The sequence below is a fragment of the Rhinopithecus roxellana genome, chromosome 15 (genome assembly GCF_007565055.1).
Source record: "Rhinopithecus roxellana isolate Shanxi Qingling chromosome 15, ASM756505v1, whole genome shotgun sequence".
In the NCBI taxonomy this organism is placed as follows: domain Eukaryota; kingdom Metazoa; phylum Chordata; class Mammalia; order Primates; family Cercopithecidae; genus Rhinopithecus; species Rhinopithecus roxellana.
In genome coordinates this window covers 415,831-439,252 of record NC_044563.1, presented here as the reverse complement: position 1 = coordinate 439,252, position 23,422 = coordinate 415,831, and the positions used below count along the sequence as shown (strand labels likewise).

The 23,422-nt window shown below is 64.0% G+C and overlaps 4 protein-coding genes across 24 annotated transcripts; 1 reads left to right on the top strand and 3 right to left on the bottom strand.

Moving 5' to 3' along the window:
- Positions 1-14: 14 nt before the first annotated feature.
- Positions 15-2,499, top strand: POLR2L (RNA polymerase II subunit L). Its single transcript, XM_010387464.2, has 2 exons — positions 15-289; positions 2,223-2,499. Exons 1-2 carry the CDS (start codon positions 63-65, stop codon positions 2,329-2,331), a joined length of 336 nt encoding a protein of 111 aa, XP_010385766.2. The 5' UTR covers positions 15-62; the 3' UTR covers positions 2,332-2,499.
- Positions 2,500-3,836: 1,337 nt separating this feature from the next.
- Positions 3,837-8,965, bottom strand: CD151 (CD151 molecule (Raph blood group)). 16 transcript variants are annotated; one of them, XM_030919005.1, is made up of 9 exons: positions 8,844-8,937; positions 7,323-7,384; positions 6,423-6,543; positions 6,140-6,331; positions 5,744-5,818; positions 5,233-5,337; positions 4,969-5,127; positions 4,628-4,714; positions 3,837-4,524 (listed from the first exon to the last, which is right to left on the bottom strand). In XM_030919005.1, the coding sequence occupies exons 3-9, from the start codon at positions 6,504-6,506 to the stop codon at positions 4,465-4,467; spliced, it is 762 nt and encodes a 253-aa protein (XP_030774865.1). In that variant the 5' UTR covers positions 6,507-6,543; positions 7,323-7,384; positions 8,844-8,937; the 3' UTR covers positions 3,837-4,464. The 16 variants fall into 16 exon arrangements, with proteins under 16 accessions (XP_030774865.1, XP_030774868.1, XP_030774863.1 ...); XM_030919008.1 differs by having other exon boundaries at positions 6,423-6,513; positions 7,327-7,384; positions 8,844-8,934; XM_030919003.1 differs by having other exon boundaries at positions 6,423-6,513; positions 8,844-8,933.
- A 935-nt stretch (positions 8,966-9,900) lies between these two features.
- Positions 9,901-15,752, bottom strand: CRACR2B (calcium release activated channel regulator 2B). Of its 4 annotated transcripts, none has more exons than XM_010388015.2 (10): positions 15,658-15,752; positions 13,157-13,353; positions 12,967-13,078; positions 12,380-12,569; positions 11,779-11,925; positions 11,574-11,661; positions 11,198-11,290; positions 10,864-11,030; positions 10,600-10,671; positions 9,901-10,357 (listed from the first exon to the last, which is right to left on the bottom strand). In XM_010388015.2, exons 2-10 carry the CDS (start codon positions 13,319-13,321, stop codon positions 10,180-10,182), a joined length of 1,212 nt encoding a protein of 403 aa, XP_010386317.2. In that variant the 5' UTR covers positions 13,322-13,353; positions 15,658-15,752; the 3' UTR covers positions 9,901-10,179. The 4 variants fall into 4 exon arrangements, with proteins under 4 accessions (XP_010386317.2, XP_030774851.1, XP_030774852.1 ...); XM_030918991.1 differs by lacking the exon at positions 15,658-15,752 and adding an exon at positions 14,620-14,865; XM_030918992.1 differs by lacking the exon at positions 15,658-15,752 and adding an exon at positions 14,479-14,576.
- A 974-nt stretch (positions 15,753-16,726) lies between these two features.
- PNPLA2 (patatin like phospholipase domain containing 2) lies at positions 16,727-22,799 on the bottom strand. 3 transcript variants are annotated; one of them, XM_010388211.2, is made up of 10 exons: positions 22,779-22,799; positions 21,830-22,161; positions 19,903-20,135; positions 19,746-19,811; positions 19,148-19,357; positions 18,381-18,441; positions 18,123-18,284; positions 17,855-17,987; positions 17,559-17,681; positions 16,727-17,472 (listed from the first exon to the last, which is right to left on the bottom strand). In XM_010388211.2, the coding sequence occupies exons 2-10, from the start codon at positions 22,014-22,016 to the stop codon at positions 17,145-17,147; spliced, it is 1,503 nt and encodes a 500-aa protein (XP_010386513.1). In that variant the 5' UTR covers positions 22,017-22,161; positions 22,779-22,799; the 3' UTR covers positions 16,727-17,144. The 3 variants fall into 3 exon arrangements, with proteins under 3 accessions (XP_010386513.1, XP_030774850.1, XP_010386588.1); XM_030918990.1 differs by having other exon boundaries at positions 19,903-20,022; positions 22,779-22,797; XM_010388286.2 differs by lacking the exon at positions 22,779-22,799 and having other exon boundaries at positions 16,727-17,173; positions 17,206-17,472; positions 21,830-22,160.
- Between the last annotated feature and the right edge of the window lie 623 nt (positions 22,800-23,422).

The window sequence follows — 23,422 nt, the reverse complement described above, 5'->3', positions numbered from 1 at the left end:
CGGGCCGCATGGGGAATCCCCATGGCGGCGGAAACTGCGGCCAGCGGCGCCGGGGCCAGTGGATGAACGGCCGGGGCAGCGGAGAACCAGCAGAGCCGGTCCCCCCGCGACAGTGGACGCGCCCGGGGCGGGGCCTGGGGGAGTTCTTCCCGTGCGGCCGGACCGGGCCGGGCAGTCTGGGACGCGCCGCCGCCATGATCATTCCTGTGCGGTGTTTCACTTGCGGCAAGATCGTCGGCAACAAATGGGAGGCCTACCTGGGGCTGCTGCAGGCCGAGTACACTGAGGGGTGAGGCGCGGGCTGGGGCCGGGCCTGGGGGCTGAGTCCGCCCTGGGGTGCGGGCCGGGGCGGGAGGCGCAGCGCTGCCTGGGGCCGGCGCTCCATGAGCAGCTTCATGCCCGGCCACTCCGGCCCGGCTCTGTGATCTGCTTTCGGGAGAACATTGTCTCCTGAAGTCTGGGGAGAGAGCGGAGTTGGGCTTCAAACCAGTGGTGTCCTGGGGATTCTAGGTGGCCTGGAGGGTGGCAAGCGTCTTGTCACCCGCAGTAAAGCCCTTGGCCTCCGCCCTAATCTCCTGTCTCTGCCCCCAGACCCACCCCATGTCCTGCAAACCTCGCTGCAGGACAGGCGGGCGCGGCGGCTCACGCCTGTAATCCCAGAAGTTTGGGAGGCCAAGGCGAGAGGCTTGCTTGAGCCCAGGAGGTCGAGACCAGCCTGGACAACCTAGGGAGACCCTGATCTCCAGAAATTTTTTCTTTTTTTTTTTTTTTTCTTTTTTGGGACGGAGTCTCGCTCTGTCCCCCAGGCTGGAGTGCAGCGGCGCGATCTCGGCTCAGTGCAACCTCTGCTTCCTGGGCTCCAGCAATTCTCCTGCCTCAACCTCCCGAGTAGCCGGGCCTACAGGCGTGTGCCACCATGCCCGGCTAATTTTTGTATTTTTAGTAGAGATAGGAGTTCAACATGTTGGCCAGGCTGGTCTCGAACTCCTGACCTCAAGTGATCCACCTGCCTCGGCCTCCTGGAGTGCTGAGATTACAGGCGTGAGCCACCGCCCCTGGCCCTCTTATCTTTTTAATTCGCCGGACTTGGTGGTGCACACTTGTGGTCCCAGCGACTTGGGAGGCTGAGGTGAGAGAATCGCTTGAGCCTGGGAGGCAGGTGAAGATTTCAGTGAGCCGAGATCACGGCACTGCCCTCCAGCCTGGATAAGAGAGTGAAACTCCGTGTCACACACACACACAGAAAAAGAAATGTAGGGCAGACTTGCTGACCACCCTCATCATCGGGCTTTGTGGGGGAGGTATCCTCCTGTGCTTGTCCCTCAGTACTGCTGTCACCACCATGCCTGAGTCTTGGTGCCCCTGCTGGAGTCTGACCCTTGCCTGCTGAGTCCTGGTCACATGTGAATCCCCAGGCTCGTGTGTGCCAGCCTGCCATAGGCTCTCAGTGCAGCTTGCTGGACGAATGAGGAAAGCGAGTGGGCTGCTATAGTGAGTGGCTGGTGGTCTGTCCAGACCCTTTCCCAGGGATATGAATGGCAGGGGCCTCCCATGTGGCCTCCCCTTTCCCAAGCTTCTGTCTCTGCACGTTGGAGCCATCAGTGTGGGAGTTTTCTGGAGGTCTTGATGGTGACTGGACCTTGGTCCCAGGGAAATTAAAGCTTCTAATTGGTTTGGGAAATGGGAGAGGTGGCTCCCTGGAGAAGCAGTCTCCCCCTGATTGAAGGCAGCAGAGGTGAGGAAAGACCCCACAGCGGCAGAGGCGGCTTGCTCTGGCCGGCGTGGGGGATGAACCAGCTGAGGGCAGGGCCCTGGAGAGCTACCCTGCTGTGGCTGGTGCGGGATGAGGGCAGCTGCACGGGATGAGGGCAGCTGCACGTCAGGACCTTGGTGGCCTTGGTTTTCTATGCTCCCCCCAATTACTTCCAGTTTTCGTTTCATTTGTATTTCTTACACGTGTTAGACACACATATGTACAGCCAGAGTAGGTGGGAGAGGAGGCTCCTCACGCTCCATCCAGGGATCTCAGCATTGCCAGGTTACTCCAGCCAGGATCGAACTGCTAGGTCTCAACTTCTGATCCGGGTGAATGTGTTCGCCTTGCCGGTAGCAGGGGGGTGAGGCCAGCAGGCAGTGAGAGGCAGCTTGGATGTGGGCTCCAGGCCTGTGCAGACCGTGGAGAACTCAGTTGGCCTCTCTGTTCCTCCCCTCGCTTGACACAGGGATGCGCTGGACGCCCTGGGCCTGAAGCGCTACTGCTGCCGCCGGATGCTGCTGGCCCACGTGGACCTGATCGAGAAGCTGCTCAATTATGCACCCCTGGAGAAGTGATCAGGCTGGAGTCCGCCTACCTGCCATGCTGACCATGGGCCATGAGCATCCTGCCCCAAGTTCACGAGGCTGAGGCATCCAGGAGCTGGCGCAATGCCTTGCCACAGCGTGTGTGTGTCCCATCCCCCACTCTGGAAGGAACCAGCCAGTAAAGGCTTTTCAGAACTACCAAGGTCCCAGCCCTCACTAGGATGTCAGGGGCCAGGACTAGGCCCAGCTCTCACACTGCGGCAGCCCAGGGAAGCCGACTGGGCCATGAACGCTCCCAGCCCTGGGGCCAGCCTGTTCCACAGGCACCCCGGCAGCAGGAGCTGCCAGGACAGCCTTCCATCTTGGGGCTCTTTGAGGTTCCCTCCTTCTGGGTGCTCTTCAGGCTGAGCACAGAGGCTCCTGCACCCTCTCTGTTGGAATCAGAAGAGCCAGATTTAGGCCAGGTGCAGTGGTTCACCCCTATAATCCCAGCACTTTGGGAGGCCAAGGTGGGCGGATCACGAGGTCAGGAGATCGAGGCCATGCTGGCTAACACGGTGAAACCCCATCTCTACTAAAAATACAAAAACAAAAAAAGCCAGGCGAGGTGCCGGGCGCCTGTAGTCCCAGCTACTCGGGAGGCTGAGGCAGGAGACTGGCATGAACCTGGGAGGGGGGAGCTTGCAGTGAGCTGAGATTGCACCACTGCACTCCAGCCTGGGTGACAGTGATCCATCTCCAAAAAAAAAGAACCAGATCTTCTGGGGCCCAGTCTTTGCTATGGTCACGGCTGCCAGCACCTGCTGGCCCCTGCCCACTGCTGCCTGTCCCTGAGGGTCCCACCCGAGCCTAGCAGGGAGGGCAGGCCTTAAGACGCCCCTGGCTGGCTTGGGAGGCGGCCCTGCTGTCCAGGCAGTGCTACCAGCAAGCACCCCAGGTCAGATGGCCCTGCTGCTGAGATACCTGGCGTGGTGTCCTCTGGTGGGGGAGGATGGGTCTGCCTGAGGGTCTTCAGTTCTGAGCCTTAGGGACAGGAGCCTGGGCAGCAAGGGGTATAGTGACTGAGCCCTGGCTCCCGTCTCCAGGGTACCTCTGCCAGACACCAGGCTCTGGTACCTCCCACCCTCGCCCCCAGCAGGGCCTGTAGGCTTCACCATGTAAACCCCCTCACTCTACTTCCCCCACCCATCTGCCTGACGCCTCTCTTACCTGGGCACAGTCCCCAGTCTGCACCGTTTTCATGTCTGCTCCCCACCATGACGAGAAGGGTCTTTGGAAACCCATTTTTCCTCTCCCCCAGGGGCTCTGAACACACCACCATCTCACCATTTAGGAACATGCTCAGTTCTTTCTGCTGTGAGACCTGTGCTTGGCTGTCCCTGGCATCAGACCTCCCCCTTCCCTGGAGCCCCATGGGGGCTGTGTCCTGGCTCTGCCCTTCTTTGTCCTGACGCTGAGAGGGGGGGTCCGTCTACCCTGCTGGACGTGAGGGGCCCTGAGAACAGACCACTGTCTGTCACCAGCACAGCGAGCTCGCCCATCTGCCCCACAAGTGTTTATTGAGCACCTGTATGTGGCAGGGATGGTTGTAGGCATCTGGGTACAGCAGTGAACAAAACCAGGAGGCCCCTGCCCCGCACAGGCACATGGACGGGGCAGTGCACAGTGACCGCGGTGGGGAAGACAGCAGGGGCTCTGACGGAGACGAGGCCTGGGGGGGAGGGGCAGAGGCCCAGGCCCAAGGGTCAGAGCTTACTCGGCTTCTCCGACTGCGATGGGGCCATGTGGCTGCAAGGCAAAGCCCCAGTCCCTGAAGGGCCTGGGGTGTGAAGGGCTTCTCCCCCTGCTGGGAACACTCGGCCTTGCCCCACTCAGCAAGGCCCCTTCCAGCCTGCATGTGACCACCAGGCAGTGTGTTCAGGGAGCCCCACAAAACACCCCTGATACCGTCGTCCCACCAGCCCCCCTCACTTCCCTGCTGGGCTTTGGTGTGCAGCGAAAGGCACTTGAAGCTGCCTCTGGGATTGGGGTCCCCAGAGGTTATGGTGATGGCACAGGGTGGGTGTCATCAGGGAGCCCAGCCCCTGGCACTTAGTAGTCTCAGCTCAGTAGTTGGGTGCAGCAGCAGCAAGGCACAGAGCCACGGCCAAGCCCAGGGCAGGGTCAGTAGTGCTCCAGCTTGAGGCTCCTGTACAGGCAGCATGTGAAGATCATGCCAAAGACCTGTGTGCAGAGCCAGGCGGGCATAAGTAGATGCCGTGGGGCCAGCAGCCACTGCCCTGCCCCATGTCCCCAACAAAATGCCCGTCACCCCGTGTGCCCTCACCTGCACACAGGCAATGCCGGTCCCCACAGCCCCAATGACCCTGAGGTGCTCCTGGATGAAGGTCTCCAACTTGGTGATGCAGCCGCCCTGTGGGGCACAGATGGGTGCTGAAGGTGGGCCCAGGGGGCACTTCCCACTGGCCCCCACCACCTTCAGGGTGTGGCCATGCCCACCCCTAGCACCTAGGCAGCCAGGCAACTGACAGCTCAGCCAGCCACTGGGCTGCCTACTCACCTCCTCCTAAGATATTGGAGGCATGGTCTCACTGCCCACATCCGGCCACTGGGGTGACCCCACACCACCTCATAGATACTGGAGATGTGGTTCCGCTGCCCACCCACCTCCACCTTGTAGATGTTGGAGGCATGGTCCCGCTGCCCACAACTGGCCACCACCGTCTTGCAGCAGCTGTCGGGGACCACGCGGCCACCGGCCTCCCCTGAGCGGATCCACTCACTGTCCCGCCAGTCCTGTGAGTTGTTGCTGCCACAGCAGTGGAACTGCATCAAGAACAAGGCTGGGGGTGAGACCTGGGACCAGAGGCTCCTGCAGAGGTCCAGGGAGGCCCTGGGGATGCATGCGCCCTCCTAGCACCACCCACCCACCTCCTGCTGCAGCTGGTCCACAGCGCTGGTCACGGCCTCGTGGCCCGGCTGGTGGTAGCGCTTGGCCATGGTGTCCTTCAGGTTCTCCTTGAGCTCTGTGTTCAGCTGGGGTTGGGGTGCAAGAAACTTCAGTCTCAGTCTAAGACCTTCCAAACTGGGGCTGGCAGAGCCCCAGGATGGCCTGCGGGGAGGCCCAGGTCCCGGCTCAGAGCCAGAGGGAAGGGCTGAGGTCAGACCTCGGCGTGAGGGGAGGTTGGGTAGTGCCAGGACCGTCACCAGGGTGACAGTGGAGTGCGGCAGAGGCAGAGATGGCTTCCGGATCCCCTGGACACCTGCCTGACCCCATGTGCTCCTGCAGAGACCTAAACCCCACCTCCAGGGCCCAGTGACCCGTTGGTCAGCTCTGGGACCGTGGGGATAGGGGCTGGGGCTAGCCATGCATGTGCATCTGTGTCTGTCCACCCCACCTGTACATGTCTGTGTCTCTGAACGGCCTGCCCAGGCCCCTCACCTGCTGGTAGTAGACATAGGCGAGGACACCAGCGATGATCTCCAGCAGAAAGATGATGAGGAGCAGGATGAAGTACTGGGTGGGGGGGGAGGGGTGCACAAGGAGGCCTAGTTCTGAGGCCTAGTGCCTGGGCACTTCAGAGCAGAGTCCCCACCCCGGCTCCCCAGGCTCCAGGTGGGGGCTGGGGGCGGCCACCCTCCCTGAAGGTTTCTTATGGAGCTAGTGTCTTCCCTCAGCTGGTCCAGCGGGAATGTGGGGACCCACAGGACTAGGCAGGGGTGGAAGGACCGTGACCCCCCAGGTGAGCACAGCAAGGCACAGGTTCAAAGCCTGCAGCCACAACCCCCTTGGGCCCCATCCAAACCACCCCGCCCCGTGGTCCTGCACCCTACTGACCAGGCGCAACAGGTTCCGACGCTCCTTGAAGGTGGCACAGCAGCCCAAAACCCCAGTCACCATGACGACGGCGCCCGCCACCACCAGGATGTAGGCTGTGGCCAGGTAGGTGCCCGAAGCCAGGAGGCTGATGTAGTCACTCTTGAGGGCCAGCGTCCAGATGCCCACTGCCATGACAGCCAGGCCAGCCAGCTACAAGCAGTACACACCACTCACTGCGTCTGCCCAGGTCTGATGGTGGTCCAGGAGGGGCGGGGGTGGGGGCAAGGCGATCCCTCCTCACCCAGAAGCAGCAGTTGTAGGTAAACAGCAGGTACTTGAGGCAAACGGTGCCACATGTTGTCTTCTTCTCGTTGAACTCACCCATCCTGGGGCTGGGGAGGCAGGGGAGGGGTCAGCGGGGCCTGATGGGGACAGATAGGAGGAGGGAACACAGATGCCCAAGCCAGCCCAGGAGTCGGGTGGAGCCAGCCACTGTCCTGGGAGACCTGCGAAGGAGCCCCTGTGGGAACAGGACGTGTCACCTCCTGGCGACTCAGGAGCCCTGACCAGGTGCAGCCACGAGAGACCCCTGGTGCCCACAGATAGGATGGGGGTCATGGAGGACCTCCCATCATCACTGCTGACTCACCCCTGCTGGCGGCCCGGGGAGGAAGCCCTAGCGGGTACCTCGGGTGAGCTCATGCCAGCCTGCCCGCCCCCCACAGCATTCCCGAGGCCCCACGTCACAGGCTGACAGGAGCCTACTGGCCTGCAGTGAGGGCAGAGGAGGCCGCTCAGAGACAGCAGAGGGGCAGGGGCTCAGACAGGCCCCAGCTCAGCCCCTTCCTAAGGCTCTCCAGGCCTGTTTACGGTCTGTTAAAGGGCAGCCCTTCCTTCCTCCTGGCCGGAGTGGGGAGAATGGAGCGTGGAGGCAGGTGGAGCCTGGCAGACTGCGAGGGTTTTTCCTGGACAGGGGAGCCACACCAACACGAGGGGGCAGCGCAGACAGGCTGTGCCCCTCCCCAGAGGCCCCGTGCCCTGCCCAACATGCAGCAGTGGGTAAGCTGTGAGCACAGGGAAGGCAGGGAGGGCATGGGATGCAGACAGCAGGTGAGTGCCCCGGGCCACATTTCCAGACAGCACAGCCAGGCCTGGACTTTCACCGCCCCGCTTGCTCTGCCCCACCCTGCCCAGCACACACCAACCGGGCTGGGAACGACTCCTCTGCAGGACACGTGGACAGAAGCTCCCCAGGACGCTAGGCTAGAGGAGCAAGGACATGTCAGGTCACAGGTTACAGGTCTGGCCCAAGGGCCAGAGTGGGCTGGGTTCATTCTGGAGGCAGAGAGAGGAGTGGCCAAGCCTGGTATTTTAGTCTGGGCTAGGGTGGGGCAAGGCAGAGAACATGTCTTTTCTTTTTTCCCTTTTTTTGAGACAGAGTTTCGCTCTGTCACCCAGGCTGGAGTGCAATGGTAGGATCTCGATCTCGGCTCACTGCAACCTCCACCTCCTGAGTTCTAGCAATTCTCCTGCCTCATTCTCCTGAGTCACTGGGATTACAGGCGCCCACCACCACGCCCAGCTAATGTTTGTATTTTTAGTAGAGACAGGGTTTCACCATGTTGACCAGGCTGGTCTTGAACTCCTGACCTTAGGTGTTCCACCCGCCTTGGCCTCCCAGGGCAGAGGACATTCCCGGACAGTGTCTGATCCTGGGAGGGACCTCATGCCTTCCCCAGGTGCCCCACTCTTGGCCTTCGCTCCAGGCCCATCACTGGCCCTTCCCCTCCAAACAGCAGCAGCAGCTACAGCCTGGGAAAGAGGCATCATGAAGCTGGGGGGGACAGACCTGACCACTGAGCTGAGAGGGGACATTCACCCTCCATGAAGCCCGGGGCCTAAATACACCCACGAGGGGTGGCACGAGCAGACCCTGCCACCAGAGGGGCGGTGTGCCTGCCACTGATGCGGGAATGTGTGTCTGTCACCGAGGTGGGGGGATGTGTGAGCCCCTCACGGATCTGCCCCTGGCCTGGCTGTGAGGTCCCAGGCTTTCTGGAGAGGCTGGTTCAGGGCACAGATGCGGCCTCCACCGCGAGGACACAGGCGACCCGCTGAGGAGTGGCCCCTCTTCCCAGGAATGCCTAGTCCCTCTGAACCCCCTGGGAAAAGGCCATCCAAAAATAGCTCTCCGGCCCTCCCGGAGTCCCCGGGACCCGCACCAGGCCCCTGGGCGACCCGCGCCCTATCAGGGGGAGCCCCAGTCGGGGGGACCTGGGACTCCGCGCCTGCCAAGCGTCCCTGGGGCACTGCAATGAGGTCACCGCCGCCGACCCCGCCCGGCGCGGCCAATGGCGCGCCCACAGGCACGCGGGCGGGGGCGGCTGCGGGCGGAGGGAAGGCGGCCGTGTCCAGGGACAATGAGCAGGGTGTCCAGGCTGCGCGTCCCGGGACCCCTGGGCCGAAGGGTGCCGTCAGGCCGGTCCGAGGGTCCGGGGCGCGCCTCTCCCTGCCACTGCGCCTCCCTCACCCGACGCGCGTCCGCCTCCCGCGGAAGGGCCAGCGAAGGAGCTGGGCCAGGCGGTGGGTGCGGCCTCCCGGAACCTCCCGGCGCCTGCGGCTGGGCCTCCGGGACTGGGGCGCGCAGGGCCTTCGGCCTCCGGGTTCCCCTCGTTCCCCTCGCGCCGCTCGGCCGGGCCGCCGTGACGTCGCACTCACCTACCACTCGTTGGAGTCCGGGACCGGGCGGCGGCGGCGGCGGCTGCGGGGGCGGCGGCTCCCAGCGCTGAGAATGCGCGGCCCGGCGCCTGCGAGGGGGACGCCCGCCCCGCCCCGGCCCGCCCCGGCCCCGCCCCGGCCTCAAGCCCCGCCCGCGGCGGCAGGAGCTCCGCAGGTCTGAACCCGCGTGGCGGTCGGGAGCCGGTGGGTGTAGGCGCTGGGGGTCGACCCGACACTGCGGAGGCCGGGCGAGCTGCAGCCCTGGGGGTGCCAACAGCCCATCAAGGGCTCATCTGGTCCAGGGACAGAGGAGCTGGGCGGGAGGCGGGCCTGGAGGTAAGACGGCGACCAGCCCAGCCAGAGGCCCTGGGCTGTGGCGACCGGGCCCTCCTCCATGCCCAACCCCCATCTCTTTCTCAGCACCCAGGAACCGCCCAGAGGCTGCAGGGGTCGGCAGAACGGATGCCGGCCTGGGGGAGGGGAGGGCCTAGCGCTGTGGGTAGATGCAGGAGAGGGGCTACTCTGCGTGCAGTGTGGACAGCCTGGAGACCCGGGCAGGCCTGGGGTCCCAGCGAGAGATACCCATGGGGTTCTGGGGGGCCCATGCCCTCCAGACTGGAAGGGGCCACTGGGAGCGGTGCGAGGAGGTGAGGGAGGAATGGTAGGGCCGGTCTAGGGCTGCAGCAAGACACCCAGAGTGGGAGTGAGGAAGGAGGGGGCTCCCCACCCACCAAGCTCATTCATCACTGCCACAGGTGAGGACCAGCATGGGAGGGGGTAGCCGACTGAGGCTAGGAACTGCCCAGGCTCCCTGGTGAGACAGTGGGGAACCCTGATCCACACACTGGTGAGGGCCTTCTGGAGGCTCCAGCCTTGATGGGTAGTGTGAGTTTGGGGCATGACCAGGGACACAAGAGGACACGCAGGACCTCAGCCCCATCGCCGCAGGCCCGCTCTCCCTGTGTTCACCCACACAGCACGTGTGCACAGTGCCCACCTCATGCATGTGGTACACACAGGCTGTGGCTCCCAGACGCACGGAAGGCCCAGGAGGATGCAGGGCAGTCAGTAGGTTTTATTTGAGGAGGGGGGTTTTCTGCTGAACTGAGTTGGGGTTGATCGGGGACAGAGCGAAGACTGGCAGAGGGCACACGGGACCCTGACCACTCCCTGGACCCTGACCACTCCCAGGCTAGGTCCTTCATGTCTTCAGTTCTTCAGTCAGGTGAGCCTGGGGCCCTCTGGGGAGAGCCCGCATCCTGAGTGGGCACCCCCTACCCATGACAAGCCTCCCAGAAGAGCAGCTTCTAGCTGATGCTCTGTGAGTCACTCGGAGCTGGTCACCGGGTACTGGGAAGGTGGCCAGAGCCGCGTCTGTGGGGCCGAGGCCAGCAGCAGCAGCAGCAGCAGCAGGTGGGCCCAGGCAGGTGGGCAGTTGTCAGAGCCTTCCTGCGGCTGCCACCCACCTGCCTGGCCTCGCAGGCGTCCCTGTCATCCCGCAGCCGTGTGTTCAGTTCCCTAGGGAAGGAGGAGTTGGACATTGAGAGGGTCTGAGGGGTCTCAAGATTGGGGGGAGGCGGGCTCCGACTCCCCTCAGACTGAAGAGAGAGGTGTCTGGCTGGGACTGCAGCGTGAGGGGTGAAAGGCAGACATAAGAAAAGACTTCCAGTGGAGTACAGCGGCAGCCAAGAATGTTGGGGAGCTTGGAGCCCCCAAGCTCTGCTGAGCCCCTTCCTTCTCTGACCTGAGCCTGACTGTACCTGAGCAGCTCCAGTTGCCGTAGCAGGCTGTCTTTCTCTTTCTGCATGTTCCTGGAGACGGCGACCACCTCTCTGTGGGTGGGAGGTGGTGATCCGGCTGCAGGAAGGCTCCTTGGGGAGCCCCAGGACCCCCTAGAAGACCCTCCCTCCCACTGGGCGGGCCTGGGACTTGAGATGGGGATGAAAGTGGCCCAGAGCTGAGCGCCTGTCGGCCCCGCCCGCGGGACACATACCGGGGCCCGCCCCAGCCCCGTCCCCCGGCACCTTTGGGTTTGCTCCTGGCGGCCTCGCGCTTCGCTCTCCAGCCTGCGGATCTGCTCCTGCGCCCCCTCCAGCTGCGTTCGCAGCGCCTCGTTCGCCCGCCACAGCTGGGAGTTCTGGGCCTGCGCCTCCAGGTGCTCCGCAGCCCGGGCCTGCAGCTGCTGTTCTAACTGGAGGGTGGAAGCGTGGAAGGATGGAGACCGGCATGGAACGGCCCCTCTTCCCCGGGGTGCTGCGCGGGCCCCAGGCTCCAGACAACCCGGGGACTGGGGACGCTGAGACACAGAGGGAGAGTGCACGGGTGACTCTGGGGACGGGGCAGGGGCCAGGTGCTCACCTCCCGCTGCCGCAAGCCCGCGCGTTCCAGGTCCTGCTCGCGGCTCTGCAGCTCCAGCTCCAGGCGGCTTCTCCGCTCCCCGCGGGCGAAGTTCTGGGACGCAGGGAGGACCACTGAGCCTCCGCTGGCCGCCCGGCCATGCAAAAGAGGTACACGGAGGGCCAGGGGCTGGGAGTGGGCCAGGGCGGAGCGGGGTCGGGTGGAGAAAACCGGGCGGGGGTGATGGGTGAGGCCCAGCGGGGTCTCCTAGGGCTGAGGGCAGCCCGGGCCCGCGGAGGTGGGGCCGTCGGGGAGGGATTAATTCGGAGAAGGCGGAGCCAGGGAGGCCAGCGCGGTGGGATTGGGCCTGGCGGGAGGGGCGGGGCCCGAGACCCACCTGACTCGGCTGGCGCCGGCTCTGCTCGCGAAGCTGCTCCGTCTCCTCGTACAGAGCGCGCACCTCCCTCTCGTGCTCGCTCTCGCGCCTTCGGGGGACCAGGCGACCCCGGATGAGAACTTGCCAGTGCTACAGCCCCCCGGCACCACCTCTGCTGCTACCCTGAGGCCCTCCACTGGCTCCCAGACCCCACCCTGGCCCTCACCTCCGCAGCGCCTGCTCCAGGCCGTCGCGCTCCCGGGCCGCCTCCTCCAGGCAGGCTGACGCGCGTATCAGAACATCCTCGAAAGAGCTCAGCAAGTCGGGGCGCTCGCGCTGCAGCCGGGCCCAGAGCGTCCTCACAGCCCGCTGCCTGGAGGGCGGGCGGGAACTGAGGCTGGAGCTGGCAGAGGCGGGGAGCAGGCTTCCCTCCGCCAACGGCAAACCCTTAGGAGACTCCTTCGTCCCTGGGCAGGACAGGAGCACTTGCAGGGTGCAGGGCATCCCTCCCGTGAGCGCTTTCGCCCCTGCCCGGCGTGCGTGGTCGGTGTGCTTATGCCGGGCAGTGCCAGTATGTGGCCCCGCGCCCGGCGCTGCCCCTCCTCCCTGCAGCCCTGGCTGCTGCCTCATGAAATGCAAATTCTGCGGGAAATCACGCCGGGTCCCTCCCAAGGAGTCGCAGCTGACGCTAGGCTAGGCCTGACCCGCCCTAGAGACCCTGTGCAGGAACACAAGGGCAGACACCCTGTGCAGGTGACAAGGGCAGACAGCATGCAGGCAGAGAAACAGCAGAGGGGGCAGTGGGAGCGGGGCCAGCGCCGACTCACTCGCCCAGGACCGGGGCCACCCCCAGTTGCTCCAACACAGTGTGGAATCGCTCCTCCTCTTCCTCCTCCTCCTCATCCAGAGAGGCCCCCGTGTCCTGCACGTCGAGCCAGCCCCAGCCCGACTCAAAGGTCTCCTCGGGAGTCCTGCGGGGGATCGCTCCCTGGGCCGACTCCACCCCCACAAACATCCCTGTGGGCATGGAGCGAGGGATTACCACCGCTGTGGGTCGCCACCCTGGCTCTGTCCCCGTTCACCCTCCCAACAAGTATCCTGCCCTCTCTCAGGGCCCAGTTTCCTGTTTTTCTTCCTTATTCTGGTCCTATTGGCCTGGGAACAAGAGGTGACAGGCCGGCTCCCAGCCCCTCCGGAGCTTAGCACAGGAGAGGAGGTGGGGGGCAGGAAGGTCAGCTCCACACACTGGACAGCAGCTGGGAGCCCCCAAGCGCCAGTGCGTGCAGACACCAGCACCGGCCCTGGAGGGAGGAGGAGGAGAGGCACAGGCAGCCCTCGGGGTGCCACAGGTGCCAGGCCTCCCGATCAGGCCTCCAGCTCTGGGCAGTGGGAGATAGGCAGACCTCAGGCTCACCCAGGCCCAGACAGAACTCCCGGGCAGTGAGAAAGCCAGTGTGAGCCTGGTCCAGACTTTCAAACACGGCCTCCAGCTGCTCTGGTGTGAGGGGCAGGTCGCTCTGGAGACCCTGGTCAGGGAAGGAGAGCAGAGATGAGCTGCTGTGGTCAACCAGGGCCGAAGCAGTCTCTTGGGGCAGGGGACTCACCTGCAGGTCGTGCCTGGTGATAAAACCCTTGGCCTCCTTGTCACACAGCAGAAACAGCTCCTGGGCCTGCTCCAGCATTGTAGCCCATGGACCTGCAGAGCCCCCCTCGAGTTCCCCCTCCTCCTCCTGGTCCTCATCAGCCCCAGGCTTTCCAGGGCTGGCCATGGGAGCAGAGGGCCTCAGTTGGCCTTCAGGTGCTGTGAAGCCAAGGGAGGGTCAGAAGAAATTCAGGAAGGGAGAAGATGGGGTGCAAATATGTCTGACGGCTCAGCTGAGAGCCCTCCCTGCAGCAGGTGGGAAGGTGGGCGGAAGGCAAGGTGGGGCCAAGGGGGTGGGGGAGGAAAATGCTGCAGGGTTGGGGTATCACTGGGGTGGGTGATGCAGGCTCAGGACCTGTGAGTACTGCCCCAATGGGTCTGGCATCTCAGGAGGTTGGAACCCAGGGACAGGCTACAGCCCTAGGAGGGGCTGCCGACTTTGGGAGAGGGGCTGGAGGTGAGGGCAATCTCAGGGGCCAGTGGAGAAAACCTGGTGATAAGGAAGGTGGGATCCTGAAAGCTGAGAGGAGCTGGCTTCAGGTCAGTGAGGGAGGAGCCCGTCACGCTCTGCAACTGGAGATCTGATCCCAAGTGAGGGCTCAACCAGTCCTGACCAAGTCCTTAGCCCCTGGCCTGGGCCTGTGTGGCCCAGCCTCATGACAGCTGGCAGGCAAGGCAAACTTCTCCCTTCTGCCCATTGGCCCCTCCCTCCCCACAACTAAGCGGACACCCTGCAGGGGCAAGGTCCCAGCCTGCGGAGCCTTGCGCCTCTGACGCTCCACTCAGAAACACTCAGATTCAAGACCTAACACCCCTGCCCCCCAACACTAAGGCCCTTCCCTGTCCCAGAACTCCCTGGGGCCTCCCTTCCCACCTCCTTGCAGGGACACCCCTCCCCCTAACCAGAGCCACCTGTCCTTCACACAGTGTCCTAATCCCGGATTTCCCAAAGCTGCTCCCCAGCAAAACCCGCCTTCCCCAACCAGGGAGCTGTGATCCTCTCCCCTCACTCCCCGCCCAGGGTCCTTCCAGGTTCCTTAGCCCAGGCGACCTTCAAAGAGGGCAAGTCTGGGCAGGTGAGAGAAGGGGACACAAGAGGCCAGGGCCATTGCCTCCAAGCCACGTTGTCGCCTCTCCCTCCGGCTTGCCGGCTAGACCGGAGGTCCACCCAGGCCGGAAGCCGCGTGGCGGCAGGGCCCCAGGGAGCTGGGAGGATGGGCTGGCTGGGTGGGGCGGCCAGCCGCCTGCGCGCCCCGAAACTCTGGGGTACAAGCCCGCCCTTACCCCTGCCGCCGCGCGCCCCGAGTGGGTAACTGGAGTTCCCGACCGAGACTCTCAGGTTTGGCGCGGGCCACGGCGGCCCCGAGGGGGTGCCGGGCGGGCGGCGGTGGAGGGGCCTCAGCGGCGGGACCAGCGGTCGCCTACCTGCGAACTGCGCCGCCGCACCTGCCGTGCGCCCGGGCCGCTCCTCCCGGAAACGCTGGGCGCGCCCCGCCCTAGCTGGGACCCGGACGGGGCGCCGGGGGCACTGGGCCCGGAGCGACCCTTGCTGCCTCCCAGGCACCGAGACCCCTGCTTGGGCCGGCCCCCGGAGGAGCGGCTGTCGCCTGTCCCCGCCTCTCTGCGCTGCCCCGGCTGCCGATCCGTGGAGGCTCGAGCGAGCAGTGGAACAGCGATGTGCCCGGGAGACCCAGGGACCCCCCGGAGCAGGGACAAGGCTGCGGGGGGCGGGCGCAGACACCAGCGTCTGGGAGGGGCCGCTCCTGTCCGTGGGGAGCCTGACTTAAGGCACCAAAAAGTGTGTGTAGGAAAAAGCCGGGCAGGAAACAGACCAAATACTTTAAGTGGTTATCTCTAGGGGTGGGGAGCCTTTACTTTCTTCTCGATACTTTCCCAGTTTTTAAACAATAAACATGTAGGCCAGGCGCCTGTAATCCCAGCACTTTGGGAAGCCGAGGCAGGGGCGGATCACCTGAGGTCGGGAGTTCCAGACCAGCCTGTCCAACACGGCGAAACCCCATCTCTACTAAAAATACAAAAAATTAGCCAGGTGTGGTGGCGAGCACCTGTAATCCCAGCTACTGGGGAGGCTGAGCCAGGAGAATCACTTGAACTCAGGAGGCAGAGGTTGCAGTGAGCAGAGACTGTGCCATTGTACTCCAGCCTGGGCGACAAGAACGAAACTCCATCTCAAAACAACAATGAACATGTAATGCTAGAAAATGTTTAACTTAGCAGTATTCAGTGTACATGTACGGGTGAACGAGCTGGGGACACAGGGAGGTCCCACCTCCACAGCCCCTCCTGGTTCTCCTTCTGGGGCCCAGCCCTGACTGGGGCTCCCCTTGGGAGAGGACTGGAAGGAGGAGCTGCCTGAGGCTGGAATGAAACCCTCCCATGTGGGGAGAAAATTCCACCCAAGACCGAGGAGCCCTCCCCAGCCCGTCTGGCCCCTGCACCCACCTGAAGGGCTGGAATCACTCTCCCGCCCAGCAACCCTGGAGAGGTGCAAGGCCTCTGCTTCTCAAGGAAGGGGCCTGGGATCCAGCCTGCGACCCAGCTGAACCACAAAAGGCTGGGCTTATAGGACGGGACCTTGAAACCAAGGGGAGGGGGGTGGCCTCTGGCACAGGCGCACCAGGGACCTGCCTGGCCGGCTCGCCCAGTCCCAGATCCCAGAACCAACCGTTATTGTTGGCAGGGGGCTGCCACCACAGCCACCCCACACCTTCTGGGAGGAGCAGGTGGGGACTGACTGACAGGGCTAAGAGCTCTGGACAGCCAGTCAGGCCTAGGGCTCCACTCCAGCACCCTCAGGCCATGGGGCCCTTTTGGTTACCAAGGAGGACTGGCCTTTTCCCCTCATGGCCTCCCCGTCATGCAGAGAATGCTGTCAGGGAACCACTTCCTCAGCACAAGGCTGAGTCCCCTTCAGCTGGGACCTCACCTGCCTCCATATCCCAGCCCCAACCTGTGTACTGGCTGGGCACAGGAACAAGAAGGTATGTGCACCAGGCCAGAGACACTTGTGAGGGTGGGGGGACAGAGAACTTTGGGCCAAACGCCCAAGTGGAGCAAGCGCCCAGCCTTCCCAGGTCCCCTGTGCTCAGTTTCAGGAACTTCAGCCCCCACAGCTGTCCAAGCCTGAAAGCAGCCACATCCCCGCTGTGTGTGGGGAGGGGCAGGTGACACCTTTTGTAAACATTTTGGTTTTTATTTACCAAAGATCTTGGTCCCAAATATTTCCCTTGGCCCTCAGAAGGCTGTGGCCAAGGGTCAGCCAGGAGGCAGAGGGCAAGTTGGGGGGCATGTGGATGGGTCCTAGACAGGGGGGTGCGCAGGAATGCAGCAGGCTCACATGTGCCTGTAGCGGGGAGTTCCCAGGGCAACCTGGCAGGTTCCAAATGCCAGGTCCAGGAGTGCGATGCTGGGAGACCCGGCCTGCAGCTGGGGAGACGCTAGTCAGTCGAGGCAGGGCCAGACCCTGGCCACCAGGATCTGCAAGCAAGCGGGCAGTCACATACACGCGAAGTGGGCAGAGGCTGGGCTGCAGCATTTATTACATGTGCTTTCGCGAAAATAAATAATTCTGCACACACATTTTTCAGCAGGACATAAAAAAAATGGGGCGGGAAGGGAAGCTGCAAAGTTCTCGGTGGTAAGGGGGCGGGGGAGGTGCTCAGGCAGCACAGGGTAAGGAAGATTAAGGCACAGGTGCGCGGGGCCTCAGAGGCCCAGGGGAGAGGTGTGGAAACCTCCCGACTCAGTGCAGCTGGTGAGTGGCTGGCGAGGGACCCACGGTAAAGGCCCCTCTTGGCAGCTGTAACTCCTCCCATCTCCTCACTCTGCAGTGGTAAAGGAGGCATCTCAGGCAGGATCCCTGGAGAGGGTTGGGGTCTCAGGCAGCCCCAGGGCCCCGATCACAGGCCGGGCCGAGAGAGCAGGGGCGCTCAGCAAGGGGGCAGGCCCGGCGGGTGCTGCGGGGGCGCGAGGTCGCGTGGGTCCGCGAGGTCGGGTGGGTCCGCGGGGGCGGAATCGGCAGGGGCGGGGGCGGGGCCGGCGGACGCGCGCATGCGCAGGGCTTCGGGCGGGAAGGCCACGTTGGTGCAGAAGAGGCCGAGCAGCAGCTGGCGCTGGCACTCCTCCCACTTGGCCAGCGCGTCTCCCAGCGACAGGTTGTTGCGCATCCAGCGGGGCAGTGCCTCGCTGTAGGCGGCGCAGGACAGCGGCACGGAGGGCAACGACTGGACGCGGCGCAGCTCCACCTGCTCCTGCAGCCTGCGGGGCAGGGACGTGGCAGGGAGGGCTTCAGCTCCCGGCACTAGCACCGTGGGCCCCGGGTGGACACGCGGTCGGCGGCTCACCTGGAGGACAGGTGCCTGCCCAGCTTCCTCTTGGCACGCATCACCAGGTACTGGCAGATGCTGCCTGTCTGCTCCTTCATCCACCGGATGTCCTCGGGAACGTCGGGCAGCCACTCCAGCAAGCTGGGGACAGGGCAAGCAGCACGTTCAGGGGCTCGCACGCCCACCCGCCGGGCCCTGTCTGTGCCCTGACTCGGTACTGCCCACCCCACCCCACCTTCCCTGGTGACCATCACTCGCGGATGATCCCAAAGTCCGTCCCCAGGGCCCCTCTCCCAACCCCCCGGCCCCCACACCGGATGGTGAAGGACAGAGCGCTCTCCAGGGGCAGCGTGTAGGGCACCATCATTGCAGTGGCCAGACGCACGGGCAGCATGTTGGAGAGGGTGGTCAGCAGGTCCGTGGGCTCCATGCAGGCCTCCAGCAGGGCTGCGGGTAGGCGGGAGGTCAGTGGCCAGTGGAGGCAGAGGAGCCCACGACCCCCTAGATTTCCCTCCCCGGCTCACCGTCCTCTATCTTCCCCTCCTGCCTCCCCTCCTCCCCTCCAGTCCCCGAGGTGTGCACCCTCATTGAGTCGGACGGGCAGGTGCTCCAGGATGTGATCTTCCCCCGGCAGCTGTGAGTGGTCCTCCGCTTGGGCACTCTCCATGGCCTCATCCTGGTCCTCTGGGCCGTGGGGGTGGGCGGGGGGCAACGCCAGCAAGGGGTTGGGCCGGTTTAGGAGGCCTGGGGTGGGGGCCAGAAGGGATTCCCAGTTCATCAGACCCTCAGGGTGCAGCAGAGCCGAGCCCACCCCGCCCTGTCCTGCCGGGGTCCACGCACCGTTCCGCTGCAGGAAGCGCAGGCCGTCCCGGTAGCCCTGCTTGCACATCTCTCGCAGCACCTGCGGTGAAGAGGGTTAAACGGAGTAGAGAGAGCCAGGGATGCGTGTTCTGCCCCTTGGAGTCCCTGGCGCCCCTGAGAGCCACCTCCCTTCACCACCCGCAGCCCCCACCCCAAAACCTATCCTAGACCCGTCTCTACTAAAAATACAAAAAAATAGCCGGGCATGGTGGCAGGTGCCTGTAGTCTCAGGTACTCGGGAGGCTGAGGCAGGAGAATGGCGTGAACCTGAGAGGCCGAGCTTGCAGTGAGCCGAGATCGCACGACTGCACTCCCGCCTGGATGACAATGCGAGACTCCGTCTCAAAAAAAAAAAAAAAAAAAAAGTTTGAGGCCAGCCAGGCATGGTGGCAGGCACCTGTAATCCCAGCTACTTGGGAGGTTGAGGCAGGAGAATAGCTTGAACCCAGGAGGCAGAAGTTGTAGTGAGCTGAGATCGCATTACTGCACTCCAGCCTTGGCAACAGAGCGAGACTCCATCTCAAAAAAAAAAAAAAAAAAAAAAAGAGAGGCTGGACGGGGAGCCTGGACAGAGGTTGGATGGGCCATCTGCCCCTAGAGAGGCTGCGCACTTTCCCCCAGCCCTCAGAAGAGGCTGTACAGACCACACCCTACCCTGGGCACTCAGAAGTCAAAGGAGCAGTGTTCTCCCTTGGTGCTCAGTGAGGAGTGGCTGGGAAGGCCACAGTCCCCGGAGCAGAGCTCACCAGGGGCTCGGGTGGGAAGAGGGCCTTGGAGAGGCGGTAGAGGTTGCGAAGGTTGAGCTGGATGCTGGTGTTGGTGACCCGCAGCTCGTGGATGTTGGTAGAGCTGTCCTGTGGACAGATGTCACTCTCGCCCGAGAAGGGGGACACTGTGATGGTGTTCTTAAGCTCATAAAGTGGCAGGTTGTCCGAAATGCCACCATCCACATAGCGCTTCCATGGGACACACAAACAGGACTGTACGTGAGGGCCTGCGGCTGCACTGGCCAGCTCCACCCCCCCACCGCCACCCCACCCGGCCACCAAGGGCCCCATTCAGTGGCTATTTCATTTGGGCATTTTACCCACTGGGCATTGACTGTGGGCCAGCTTGGGCACTGAGCAGATGGCAGTCGGGGGAGGGCAGGGACAGAGGAAGGGATGGCGGGGGGCAGGGCAGGAAGTGTGCGTCGCCATGGCTGCTTTTTGAGTAACACAGGGGAAATGGGGTAACAGGCAGTGGCAGGGCAAGGGCCTGAAGGATGGCTCTCGGCGGCCTCCCCCTCTGTCCCTCATCCCACGGCCCACCCCATGGAAGATGCCCAGGGCTAGGGATACTCACCACCCCCTGGAGGGAGGGAGGGATGAGCCCACAGTACACGGGGATGAAACCGCTGCAGACATTGGCCTTCAGGACAGGGACAGAGTGGGAGAGAGTGAGCAGGGTCCTTGAGGTTCACACTGCTCCCGCCCCCAAGCGTGGTTCCACCAGGCCCCACCTGGATGAGCTCGTCCTTGGAGTTGAAGTGGGATATAATGATATTCTCGCCATCCGACACGCGGGTCAGGGAGATGCCTAGGCGCCCACTGGCATGCTCATGGCTATCAGCAGGCAGAACCTTCAGCAGGAAACTGCGGATGATCTTTACCAGGTTGAAGGAGGGGTGCAGGGGGCCCAGGAACCGCTTCCGGGCCTCTTTAGATACCTCAATGAACTTGGCACCAGCCTCACCTGGGGCACAAGGCCAAGGTTAGGGGCCCGTGCTCCTGGGCTTTGCAGCCCACCTTCCTTCATAGCCCCATGTCCAGGGTTCCATGGCATACAGACCCTGGAGGAGGCCCAGTGCATTTGGGGCCTGGCTCATAGTTGGGACTTTGGCCACCTTCCCTGAGATGGCAGACAGCTGAGGCTGGCCAGCTGAGACCAGGACCTGCCCTCTGCCTGGTATTTCCCAACTGTCTGTCCCCATGAGTCACTGGGCCTGGTGTGGCATCTAGCCCAGGAGTGGGGACAAGGCAGAGACTCAACTCTGACCAGCATTAGCCTTCACCCACTTGGCCAGATTCAGCAGTGGGGGGATGGGGCAGACCCACAAAGCCCAGCCCGGCCCACAGGTCACAGTTCACAGGCCCGGGCGTGTTGGGCTGGAAGTAGTCAGGACCCAGTTCCTAAGAAGGCACACCTGTGTCCCACTGCAGCCAAGAGGAAGCACCCCAAACACTCCTTTTGGGCCCAAGGGTGCTGGCCAGCTTGGGGCTAGTCCCTGGAAGTGGTCACGAGCGTTGTGGGAAGAGCTGAGGTCCAAGCCCCTCCTCCAGTGCATCACTCTTGTCAGGAGTGGGGCATGTGGAACCAGGAGCTCCTCAGACAGCACCTGCTGCACTATGGGCTCCAGCTGTGCAAGACCACCCGTGAGAAGGAGTCTTGTTGGGAGCAGGGTGGGGAAGCTACGGGAGAAGTGTCCTTGGCTCGGGCAGCAGGAACCTTGATGTGTCCTGAAGCCAGGAGGCCGACTGAGGCGCTTGTCTGAGGGCCTCCAATAACAGCTCTAGTTATTGGTACCTGGGGGGTTCACTTCTGTGGTCCAGCCCCCTCTCTCCCAGGACAAAGTTCAGAGGAAGAGGGCAGGGGTGAACCCCGGACAAGCTCCTGCTGAGCAGGGTGCCCGTCATTTCGGGTGTCCTCACAGGCTAGGAGCTGGGCAGCAGTTCCCAGGACTCCTGAAGCTGTGTGCTGTAAATGCTGCTCCTTCATGGGAGCCGAGGCCAGCCCAGCACCCAGAGACCCATCCACTCCTGACCACAGGCACCAGAGCCCAGAAGCACCCCCACCATGAAGTGTGCAAACGCGGTGGGCCTCAGCGGGCAGCCAGGCCACAGGGCACCGTGTGCAAGGAGAGGGCAGAAGAGCCCCTTCGCGTCCAGCCCTGACCTCAGCGGGGCTCCTCCTCCGGGCCCTTGGGAAGGACCAGGTCACGGTTCCCAGACGCCTCTCAGAGGCCACCCCCATGCCAGGCCCTCTGATAGCAGCCTGGAACTGCAGAGGCCCAGGACACTGTGACCGACCGCTGGCACCGGGTGTAATATCCAGGGCCACGGGGTGACTTAGGTCCCTCCTTGGATTCTCACGGTCCCGCCCACGAGTTACTTTCTCTGTCCAATTAAGCAGCTTCTGCTGCACCTGCCCGTCCCTCAACCTTTGCGCCCGAGAGGCGGGCCCCGGGCACCCTCGGAGGAAAACAAACCAGGCTCCGCCCCCGGGCCAACCACCCGGATTGGATCCTCGCCAGGTTCCCCAGGCGCGGACAGGAGCCCTCCCCACGGTACCCACCGGCTCGCCGCGGGGCCCCTCCGCTCACCGAGACCATCCCCCGGCCCCGCGCGGCCTTCCCGCCAGCCCCGCCTGCCGCCCCCGGCCCCGCTCACCCAGGCAGACCCCGGTGACCAGAGCCGTGGCCGTGAGCGCCCCGGCCGAGGCGCCATAGATGTGCGTGGCGTTGGCCACCAGGAAGGGCGCGTGCTCGCGGAGGCAGGAGGCCACGCCGACGTAGTAGACGCCGAGGAAGCCGCAGCCCGCGAACGAGATGTTCCACGTCTTCTCCCGGGGAAACATCGCGGCGGCGGCCGCCGGGCTCCGGGCTCCGCGGGCGGCCGGGCCTCTCTGCGCCGCTTGCTCGCCGCTCGCTGGCTGGAGCCGGGGACCGGGCGGGTCCAGCTGCCGCTCTAGCTCGGGGTCTCCGCTGGCCGAGGCGAGGAAGCTACGCGGACGGCGCGGAGGCGGCGCTTTTAAGTGTGAACTCACGGCGGGGGCGGGGCCGGCACACGAAGACCAATCGGGGCGCGCGGGGAACGGCCGTGCCTTCGGGCCACGCCCCCGTCCCTGACCCGCCCCCCCGCGCTGGAGCCCCGCCCTCCGCTGCGGCCCAGCGAAGCCTCCCGCCCTCCCTCCGCCCCTGCTGGGCACGGATGGGGCACTCGCCTACGGGAGCGGGGTGGGCCGGGCGCAGGCCCCCAAGCCTGGGGGCTGGAGGCCTCACACAGACCTGGGTACCCGCGAGAGGGGGCTCTGGTTTCAGGGCAGCCGCCGGTCCTCCCCACCGGGTCCGCCTCCCACACCCACCCGGAACAGAGAAGCTGGTCACCGGCAGTCACCGGCAGAGACTCACCAGCAGCACCCCAGACCTGAAAGCCGCACAGGCCTCGGGAGCCCCGGGACCCACTGGCTCACCCACAGACGGACCCATAAACATCCAAGGCCGGATGCCAGTCCCGCAAACCCTTCGTGGGGGACCCCAGCTCCGCAGACCCACGCGCCCTGACGTGGGGCGTCAGCCTTGCCCCGCGCTCGCGACCCCTCCCGACCTTGGCCTCTTACCTGGGTCTGTACCTGGGTCCCGCCCTGCCTGTTCAGGCTTTGGGGCTGTCTGCATCTGACTGGGGCCGCCCCGCCCCCTGATAATTGCCCCAAAGGTGGAGCAATCCTGGGTGATGTCACCCTTCCGTCCCTTTTCCGCATTTTTCTCCTTGTCAGTGGAGCAAATCGGGCTTGGTGTGGATCCAGGATCCGTCCCTGAACCTCACCCCACCCCCAAACGAGAGGTTCTCTTAGGGTGGGGTGGGAGGCAATGAGATTCTGTCTCCCCAGGAACACTGGCTCTCCAGGCTGAGGTCATCTCTTGCCCTAGCTGTTGTCAGGGCTGCAGAGGGTCTGGGACGGAGCTTGGGGCTGCCCCCAACCCAAGCTGAGTTAGAGAAGCCAGAGCAGGGCCTTCCCAGAATGGGACGATCTAGGGGGATGCTGCCCAGTCCTCAGCCTCCATGCTCCCAGCCATCCCAGAGAGCAGTGGAAAGTCAACCCTGCCCCAGCCCTACTGGGGGCCGGTAGGCATCTACATAGGCTGAAAATGAGAGGAAGCCAGGCATGGAGGCTCACACGTGTAATCCCAGAACTTGGGGAGGCCGCGACGGGCGGATTACGGAAAGTCGGGAGTTTGAGACCGCCCTGGCTGGTGAAACCCT